The sequence below is a fragment of the Alligator mississippiensis genome, chromosome 1, assembly GCF_030867095.1.
Source record: "Alligator mississippiensis isolate rAllMis1 chromosome 1, rAllMis1, whole genome shotgun sequence".
Lineage (NCBI taxonomy): Eukaryota > Metazoa > Chordata > Crocodylia > Alligatoridae > Alligator > Alligator mississippiensis.
The window spans coordinates 416,794,751-416,804,844 of record NC_081824.1 but is presented as its reverse complement, the minus strand read 5'-3'; the positions used below and the strand labels follow the sequence as shown (position 1 = coordinate 416,804,844).

General features: G+C 43.4%; 1 protein-coding gene across 3 annotated transcripts in view; it reads right to left on the bottom strand.

Moving 5' to 3' along the window:
- The window catches only part of THSD1 (thrombospondin type 1 domain containing 1), a 39,920-nt gene that overhangs the window by 6,862 nt on the left and 22,964 nt on the right, over positions 1-10,094 (bottom strand). For all 3 annotated transcript variants that reach the window (XM_019491403.2, XM_019491404.2, XM_006259874.4), the window contains exon 4: positions 2,392-2,550. In XM_019491403.2, coding sequence (XP_019346948.2) covers positions 2,392-2,550 — 159 coding nt within the window. The remainder of the gene's footprint in view (positions 1-2,391; positions 2,551-10,094) is intronic.

The window sequence follows — 10,094 nt, the reverse complement described above, 5'->3', positions numbered from 1 at the left end:
AAAATGTTTCTGAGTGTACAGTACTGCTCAGATTATGGGACTATAGATACAGAATACACAGGTACAGGCACCAATCTGAATGCATACTCCAGAATATAGGGAAAGACTTCCTCCCTCCAGCTCTTTGTATAATTCCTCCTTGATAATCAGACTGCTGTCTGTATCATTTTCGATGCTCAATATACCTACAAAGAATAAGATAAGAGGGTGTCATGGTCACCGTTTTTCACAAAGTCTGGCAGTTTTTCATATGGCCCCAGTGGTCAAACCTACATTCATCCCTAATACAAAAGTCTCAGAGGAAAGAGAAGATGTTAAGCTTACAGAAGATTGCCGAATCTTCTCTCTGTAACCAGTGCTCCCTTGGGCCCAGAAAACCTAGACGAGGCCTCTAACCCTGTGAGGCCAGGGTTGTTACTGAAGTCCAACTCCCAGCAGTGAACTAGGAGAAAGGAGGAAAAATCTGGACCTGAATGTTTCTAGTTATTCCTTCTCTCCTAATTTTCTTTTCTCTTTGCTGTTACAGTGTCTTGTGATTTGTTTTTTCTCCTCTTCAGCCCATCAGCCTGGATTCCAGGCCTCTGTGCTGACTCCTGTTACTCAGCCATTTGCTCCATCTACTGGATTAATGAATCAAGAAATAGTCACGATGGATACCAACTCTGCTGAATGGAGCAAGGGAGCAGCAGACTGGTCAGAGGCTGGCACTTGCAGCACCCAGAGATAAAGCTAGCTCACAGAATGAGATCATCTTTCGCAGGCCGTTCAAGAATTATTATGAAGGGATTAAACAATTCGGCAGAAGTGCAGGAAGAGGAAACATCTGTAAGGGAGAAACAGTATAACTTGCTTACAAGCCATTCTGTGGGAATGCAAATGGATACACACTGATTAACAGACTAAAGGGAAGGAGAGCAGGATGGTAAAGGGGAGAAAATGAGCCAAAAGAGGGTGGCTACAAGTCCAACCAAGTAATCCTATTCTACCACCACACAAATACCTCCAAGCTAGGTAACTGGAGGAGACAGAACCATACAGCCTTGGTGCCTACTTTAGAAAACACACAACCATCCCAACAAACACGCACAGCAATCTCACAGTGCAGCAGGAAAGTTTGCCATGACCTAACCAGAGCACTGGCATTGAGAACATGCTTTCAGCTCTAGCATATTGTCCAACTCCGTGACCAGTTCTTCTAACATGTCAGATTTCTGCAAAAAAAGACCATTAATGTATTCAGTCATACAGTATCAGTATCATTAAAAATATATATAAACACTGGTCTGATGCCATATGTATATTTCCCTCAACCTGATCTTATTCTTTGTCTTAAAATACTGATCTTTTCAGAGAAGTTGTTATTGTTCTGGTAACGAATTTTATTCCAGGGTGCATGTCTATAACAGTCCAACACTTGCTCTCCCACCAACTCCTGGAATAAGATAGTTATAAGGACTGAGGATACGATAAGTTCACAGGAGGCCACAGCCAGCCCTTTGAGCCTGCAGAGCTATGGCACCTTGGAAATTAGCTTCATTTTTAGAAACACAGCTTCTTACTCTTAGCAATAGGAAGACAGTCTCCCATCTGATCCAGAGAGGTTGGAGCTCTGACCAGATTCTGCAGAAAGATGGGAGGATGGGACAGTACAGTGTCTGTCAGGCAGCTGCTGACTGTACTTTGTCTCTTGCACCCCGAGGTGGCTGCGCAGGATGATACTGGGCACTGCATAGCACCAAGCCCCCTAATGTCATAAGTACACGTTTTATGTATGACACAGTCTCTGGTGGAAAATCCTTGATCTATTTTCATAGTTGGCAGTAATTTTTTAATGCATGGTCCAAAATAGGTTAAAATATCACATCCCTGTTCAGAAGCTCCCTGAAGCTGGGCTGTCTCTGCAACTCTTCTTCACAGAGTTTCTTTACCTGAATAATTGCTGCAGACTACACCAAATTCAATCCACGCATGAGTTCACTGGCTCAGTAACATAATCTACTCCCAACACTCTCTTCCATGCTGGTATATTTGAAGCCAGTGTGGAATCCACCTCTATGGTACAAAGAGGGTGCAGACTGCCCCCTGACTAGCACAGTCAATGTCTCCCTCTTAACCACAAACATGCAAAAGGACTGGACAGCCAAGGGCTCCATGGCATTAGCCAACAGGTGGAATTCAATCCAAGGAGGAGATCCTAGTTTCAGTGAAACCAGTGGAAGTTCTCCATTGACTTAATGGAGCCAGAATTTCATCTCCGATTAATTAAATCATTACAAAGACAAGTTTAACTGGTTTGGTCTTGCAAACCTATTATAATGGGAGACCTTTTGTTTGAACTATAGAAGACATGCAGCCAAAGGCAGAAGCTTAAAGGAAAGCAGAATTACATACAAGAGCATTCCTCTAGAGAACACAGTGAAGCCTCTTTTGGTGAGCCAGCACAGCCTGGTTCTGCTGGCAGTGATGAGAGACATTCTCTGTGTCGCTCCCGCATGCCATCCCCACAGGTCACGCTGCACGGACTCCAGGGCTGCCACATGCTCCATGTTTCTGTGGATGTAGGAGAGGAGAACAATGAGGAGTACAGACTGATGCCCTTCACCTTACAGTTAAACAATCACCTATCCTGTCCAGGAAATATGTGAGAAGCAAGGATTCTTTTGGTGATATCTTTTATTGGACCACTGTATTGTTGGAAGAGACAAGGCTGCACATAGATTGTACTTTATTCTCCCCAGGCCTGAAGAAGCGGACTTTGTGCCTATAAAGTTGTCTAATATCCCTTTCATCTATAAACTTGGTCCAAAGGCTATCCCCTCAAAAATACTCTTGCTTTCTTTGTATAGAAACATAAATAAAAAATTGCAAATCATGACACTGGAAAACACCCTGGTGCCTCACCCAGCTTCCAATAAGGGCAGAGGCAAAGCTCCCATGGTCACCAAGATTGAGCCCTTGTCTCTTGACTTCTATTCATAGAATTTGCCCAGAACAACAGCAAATTGAAATGAGCCCACAGGTCTTTCTAATGATGTAGTAGTTCATATATTTCACAGATCCCAACTCCCATCTCACACTAGCGTAACTTTTATTGACTTATACAGTTACTCCTGATTCGTAGTGCTGCTTGAGCAAAATGAGTCCCAAAGGACTATTGAAAAGCAATGTTGGTTCCCCTTTTATCTTCTTAGTAAGCAAATGTGTTATTGAACAGCTACTGTGACAGTTTATAGCTCCCTGTTGTTTTATTGCTGAAAGGTACTCAATAATTTAGGATGACACTTTAGATGTAGTTTTGTTTTTTAATGAAAGAAAATTCAGAGGGGGAAAAAGATGCTGACCTCAAAGAAAGCGATACCAGCTTTTGGCCAAGTGAGGGTGGGGCCATTATAGAAGCTGTGGGAAGCTCCTATTTAAGGGAAATATTTTCGTGATTTGTTTTAAGGAAAACAAAAGCTGCTTTTGATTTGGCTTTGAAAGTTCTCATGCAGTGGTCATAACCTAAACCTCAGAGCACTGAGACTCTTAGGAATTTATCCCTGCTAATAAGAATTGGCTGGCTTACATGGCTTGATTTAAAATGGACCAGAAGCAAAACCAATAAACTGAATGATCTATTTTCACTGTCCAGGAGCACAATGAAAAAAAAAAGTACATAAATTATAAAAAAGAAAACAAGTTATCTTCAATTCTCTTTGTTTAATAATATATAGTGTTGCTACTACTAACACAGGTCATAAGATCTGTTTTTTGTTTCATGATTCTTAAGCTGTCTTGACATTTTTTAGTTCACAATTTATGAACTGTTCTCATCACTGAATGAATCAAAGAATGGTGCAGGACAGAGCAGTTCTGTAGTTTCACGTTCCATTAGGTACGGTATGGCTCATGCTCCATTATTATTTTTAAATGGCTCAAAGGGATTCAGTGCTGTTGTATTTGAATTAACTGTTTTGGGCCCCAATTGTACAAATGTTTGCAAACAACCAATGCCAGTGCCCTTACACATGGGAGTAGAATTAGCGACCTCACAGAAGTGCTCCTGCCTGTAAAGCTACTTTCCTGCTCCACTGACAGCCCAGCTGAGAAGCATAACACCCCCCCCCCCCCCGCCACCTGCTCCTGCTCAGCACGTGCCAAACCCAGAAACAGGGTGGTTAAGTCTCCCTGAGGCATCCCTTGCTACTACTCTCAAGGACGCCAGAGAGAGGGCTTGGGTACTGAAGTGGGGGGCCATTCCCAGGGTGCTTCACAGCCTTATTTCTAGGTTTGGTATGTGCAGAGTTGGGGGTTGGGCTGTGTTTCACAGCAATGCTCTCAGCAGAAAGGAGCAACCCTGTTCATAGGAACATGTCTATAGGCTAGCGATACAACAGCTAGCATTAAACATGCAATTTCAGGCACCAAAAGCTGTCTACCCACAGTAGCACAGGGGTTGGTCCAGGCTACTTTAATGCAAGCAGCAAGGTAAATAAATCTGCCCACTGATCTCCACACTGCCATGGCTGGACTGCTTCCTGCTTGCTTCCATGCTCATCGAAAGCAAGGTCAGGCAGGTCTTCCTATTATACTACCCTGAAACCTGCAATGCAGATATATTCTTAGGTACATCTCAATGTTATCCTTATTAATTGCATTAAAATGTAGGCCTGATCCTGTGAGGTGGTAAGTGCCTTTGTCATTCACTTCAGTGGGAGTCAAGGGGGTTCAGCAAATCACATGGTAGGGGACCCATGGACTTAATAAAATACCCGCAGTTTAGATCAGAGGTATTTTCTAGACCTGATCCTCTGAGGTGCCTGTTACCCTCAGCTCTGCATCAACTGCAGCAGGAGCTGAAGGTGCACACTTCCTTGCACAAAGTGTTTTGCACCTTGCCAGTCAGGGGCTCATAATCAAACTCTCTGTCACAGCAGGCGAACAGGCTATTACCCTGCCTCTGTGCAATGTAGGAAATCAAGCTTCTGTGCCTTGCTCTGCAAGCTACTGGAATTACAAAATCAAAAAAAAAGACACATCTCGTTCTTCCCCAAGGAAACAAAATCATTAACTTTCATTTAAGACAAATGAATCCAAAAGCGCCAAGAGAAAAATCTTTGTTGCTTTGCAAAAGACACGTACAGCAAACTAATTCTTTGAATGCTTAACAGAAAACTAGGGAACCTCTCAACATAGGAGCGTTAACGGGAAAAGTAGTTTGAAACATATTGGATAGTCTGTAATCATGGTACATGTACGTGAGTGACTAAATAGACTGTTAATTTGTGTAGCATCTCCAGCCCACTTGTGAGTTCTCCCTCTATCACGCAGTCAAACACCTAGACGTTCAGACACTACCCCCATGGCTAATGCGTGAACACTGCTGAGAAGCACACACACCAGCATGTGCCTGAAAATCAGGCCACGTAACTTGTTCAGCCTGGCTAAGAAGCATGCCTGAGGCAGATGGCCTGACAGCAGCTACAGGCACATGCTCAGGCTGCACTAAACCAGTCCCATTTACCTAATGGTGCACTCAAACAAGGGAGTGGGCAAGGTGGTGCTCCCAAGCTCATAAAAAAGGCAGGGTACATGTCCTTAAAGTAAAGTACGATCCAACAGAACAGCCAGATTGGAACAGCAGGCCTAATCCTAAAATCCTTATTTAAATGAAACTCCTCAACATAACCACATGGGAATAACAAGCTGCTATGTCTGTAAATATCTACTCCAACACTGGATACAGCCAGTCTGGAATCAAACCTGAGCAAATCAGATTATTTTTTACCCCCAAAAAGGACCCCTCAAAATTCTACGTTAAAGCACTTAAAAATAGTCAGAATAGCCCATACTCTCTCAGAAGTGTTCGTCTGAGTATGTCACAGTTTACAACAAAAGCTTATTTTGGAATGTGGAGATAAGGATTTAATCATGCCCACATTGGTGTATCAGTGGGAGAAAGACTGGCCCCCAAAAGCCTCGTAAGTCAGGCCTGGCTCTATAACCTGGGGCTCTTTCCTGCAGCTCTCTCATACTGCTGTCATATCTAATTACTTTGAATTATTTATCTAAAAATAGAATTTGGAAAGTGTGCCAGATATAAACTTAGGCTATAGGACTAGTTGGTTTTCAGATCTTCTTAGGAATCAGAGAGATGCAGGTATGACTAATACAATCTTATTCATTCAGGGAACAAGAATTTTATAGCCTTTTATCTCTGCTGCTGTTCACCTCTGGCACACTGCAGGGTATTTTGGGTTCTGTTACATGCTTCAGGGTTGTGGGGCATGAGAGGCTGGAGTGGAAGATTTTAGGACTCTGAATAAATAGTTGCACATGAAATTAGAGGAGTGGACTTGGTGGCCCCACAGGCCTATTTCTCTGATTTTAACCTCTCCCAAGCTCCTACTCTCCTTTGGTGACTACTGTTCCCTTCTCATGGTAGTTCTCCCCCATCTCCCTTCATTAGTGGCTTTCTCAAGTTGCTATTGATTGCATTTCTCCTCTATCCTTCTTACTGGGTGCATCTACACATGATCCTATGGCAACGTAGCAACACAGGCAAGAACCATGACACCACAGCTACTTCGCTGTAGCAATGTGCTCCCTCATTATAGCGTGTTGCTACCGCGATATAGCAGCTAAAAATAACCATGTGCTGCACGCATGGCACAGTACAGGCTGTTGCTGTGCTGTCATTTAGTACTTCCAGAAGGAAGTTTTAAATGATGGTGAAGTAACAAAGGTGCCGTAGAGACACATGTAGACATGCCCACTGTTCACTAAGAGCCCTAGGGGTCAACATTCAGCTCTGATGTAAGCAAGAACAATTCTTGTTAGCTGGGAGTTGCAATCAGGCTAAATTTGGTCCCCAGGGTATTAAGAAGGTGTGTGTCTACATGAGATACTTTACTGCACTTTAGAATAATCTAATGTGTAAAGCATCAATCACTGTCTACACATGCTTGGCAATTACTTTGCATTAAATCAGTCTAATGAGCCGTTTGCTAGTACCAATACATACATGTACAGTACTAGAAAAACAGTGCATTAACTAATGCTTAGTAGTACACGTGTAGACTCTGACCAGGAGTAAATTGCTCCTGGTTAGCCCAGGCAGCAGGGGCCACAATGACTGCCTGGCTAAGCCCCCAAGCTCTGGGAGATTGGAGGAGCTGTTCTGGCTCCTGGGGCAGCTCCCTCCCAGCCAAGGGGAAAGCGGGACTGGCCCCCAGAGCTGGGACAGTTCCTCCCACCCCCCAGGGCTTGGGGCAAGCCTTGCTCTCCTTGTGGGTGGCAGGGAGCTGCCCCTGGAGCTGGGACAGCTCCCCCTGACCCCCCGGGGCTTGGGGCAAGCCCCATGCCCCCTGCCAGCCCAGGGCTGCTCCTAGTGTCCCCTGCTCCCTGCCAGCTTGGAGCTCCCCCTGGCTGCTGCAGGGGGGCAGAGTGGGCCAGAAGCAGCCCTGGACTGCACAATTTGCTCCTGATGCAGCCACATGTATAGATGTGTACTAGGGAGCACATTAATTGCACACGTAGATGTGGCCAAGGGTGATAAAATTAAGACTGGAAAAGTCAAGTGTGCCTTCCCAGTACTACATGTGTCAAGATAACCCTTTCTTCTGCACAGAAAGCTGCATAATAAAATAATAAGATTTTATTATTTTCATTACTGATTAATGTTATTAATGCAATGGCTAAGGATTCCAAATGGGTTCTCAGCTAGATTGTGGAATATTCTCCCAACAAAAGCAGTGGGATCTGTATTGCCTGGGATGTGTAAAGCAAGCCCTCAGAGGAGAAGGGGGTAGAGAGAACAAGCTGGCAGTATCTAAGTAAGCTAATGCCTCTCTGAATTAGTTAGTCTACGAGATGCCTCTCAGCCTTGACTTCAAGCTGGGAATAGTTCAGTATATTGGTTAAATTTTATACCTCAAACTTTGAAGTTATCCAGTCAAACTAGACAAGCAGATCAGCTTGGATGATTCTGTTAAAATCATCAGCGGAACAGTCCACATTCATTGACAATGAAATGGCCAGCATGTAGCCTCAGGGTAATTCATACTCCTCAGACCTATTTTCTCACAGCCTTTGGAAGACTGCATAGTGCTGGTTCACATTAAGGTTTATTCACAACCTTAGGAGGGACAGACTTTTATTCCTTCCCTTCCCCTCCACCCCACTTTTTTTTTCTTAGATAGGCTGTGCAAATGCTGTTAGGGCATGAGATTCAACCAATAAAGAATTAAAGGATACAAATATAATTAATGCTACTCCATCTGATGTGAATGGAAAGCAGGTCTTGTCAAATGAACATTAAGTCTTTGAGGAGATCACAGATTTAAATGATAAAGGTAGCTACAGATATGTAATCTACTTAGATTTTTTTTTATTTAATACTTCATGACATTCTGATTAAATAATTAACTATATGTCATATTAGAAGAGCACCCCCATCAATGGATTACAACTGGCTAAATAGTTCTGCAGGGACCAGTATACAACACCTCCCTATTTTCATCAATGATCTGGAGGTGAATATGCAGCAAGTTAAAAATAATCTGCAAATTTCACAAAGGTTTGTGGAGCAGGAAATAGTGAGAGCAGGGCAGTCATATAGAGCAGAGCAATCTGGATAATTTGGTAAGCAGGCATCATTGAAACAAAACATTTTAGTGCAACCAAATACAAAGTCACACATAGAAGAACAAAGAATGGAGGCTGTGCTTATGGAAAGAGGAGATATAGTCTGGAAATCCATAACTCAGAAAAAGACATAGGGTCAAATGGACAAGTATATTGATGTGAACACCTAGTGCCAGGTGATGACACAAAAAGGTAAGGCGATTGTTCGTAGTATATGCAAGAGAGCCAGAAGCAGGAGTAGGGAGGTGATTTCCCCTCTATATACAGCTTTAGTGATACCAATACTGAAATGCTGCACATAAGTCTGGTATCCACATTTTATAAAAAAGATGCGCAAAAATTTGAAAGGGTGCAACAAAGAGCCAAAAAACGATTCAAAGAGGATAAAAAGAGCATCACAGTGACAGACCAAGGGAGTTCAGATCTCTTCAACTATCTAGAATGAGTGAAAAGTGACTTGATTATAGTAGGTAGATTCACAGAAGAAAATACTGGCATGTACGGGCTCTTTAATCTGGCAGAGAAAGCTATAACAGGAATGAGTGGCTGAAAGTAGAATTTAAATTAGGATTGAGGCACACGTTTTAATTGTGACAGCAATTGACCATAGGAACAAGCTAGCAAAGGGAATGGTAGTTTATCCTTCTCTGCTGTCTTCAGTTCAGGCCTGGATGTTTCTGGGAAGCATGCAGTAGTCAAATTCAAGTTATTATGCTCAAACAAGGGTAACTGGGTGAAATTCAATGGTCTGTGATGCACAGAACATCATCAAGCAGGCCCTTCTGGCCTTGAATTCTCCAGACCTATGTGGTCAAAGACAAAAAAAAGAGCCACTGTGTGAGAGATGAATCCTGTGCCCTTCTATCCACAATGCAGCCAAGGTGACAACCTCTTCAATGTGGGTCCCAGAATTTCAAAGCCAGTTCTATGCTTGGGACCCACTGGGTGCATCCAGATGAGCAGGAACGTGTATTTCCCCGGGGACAAATAGCAGAGGTACATGGCAAATTGCCCCAGGTGGGACAGCAGAGGCTGGGGCCACCACCTGGGGGCCTCCCAGGGCTGAAATGGCAGCAATCCAGGTGCATGGAGCCCGGCCAGCAGCTGTACCATGGCTCTGGCTGATCAGGCTCTGGTTTCAGGCAGTGCATGCTGCAGCCATGTGTGCTGCCCCGTTTTTTTTTGTGTTTTTTTTTTTTTTTAAGATATAGGGATTTCCTAGTATCTAATTTTGGCTCTGTGCTTCAAACATGTGCACTATGTGTGTTTCATGTGTGCTACATATGTTTTGCAGCACCTCAAAAGCCTTTTGAGGTGCTGCAAAGTGCACGTTCCTGCTCATCTGGATGTGCACACAGGGGTTCATCGTTTTATTTATATGATTTCAGTGAAGAAACAGAGAAATGCAACAATCTGTACTGAACAAATACAGTAATAGTGCTCAGAATGAATAGATACTATCATGGGGC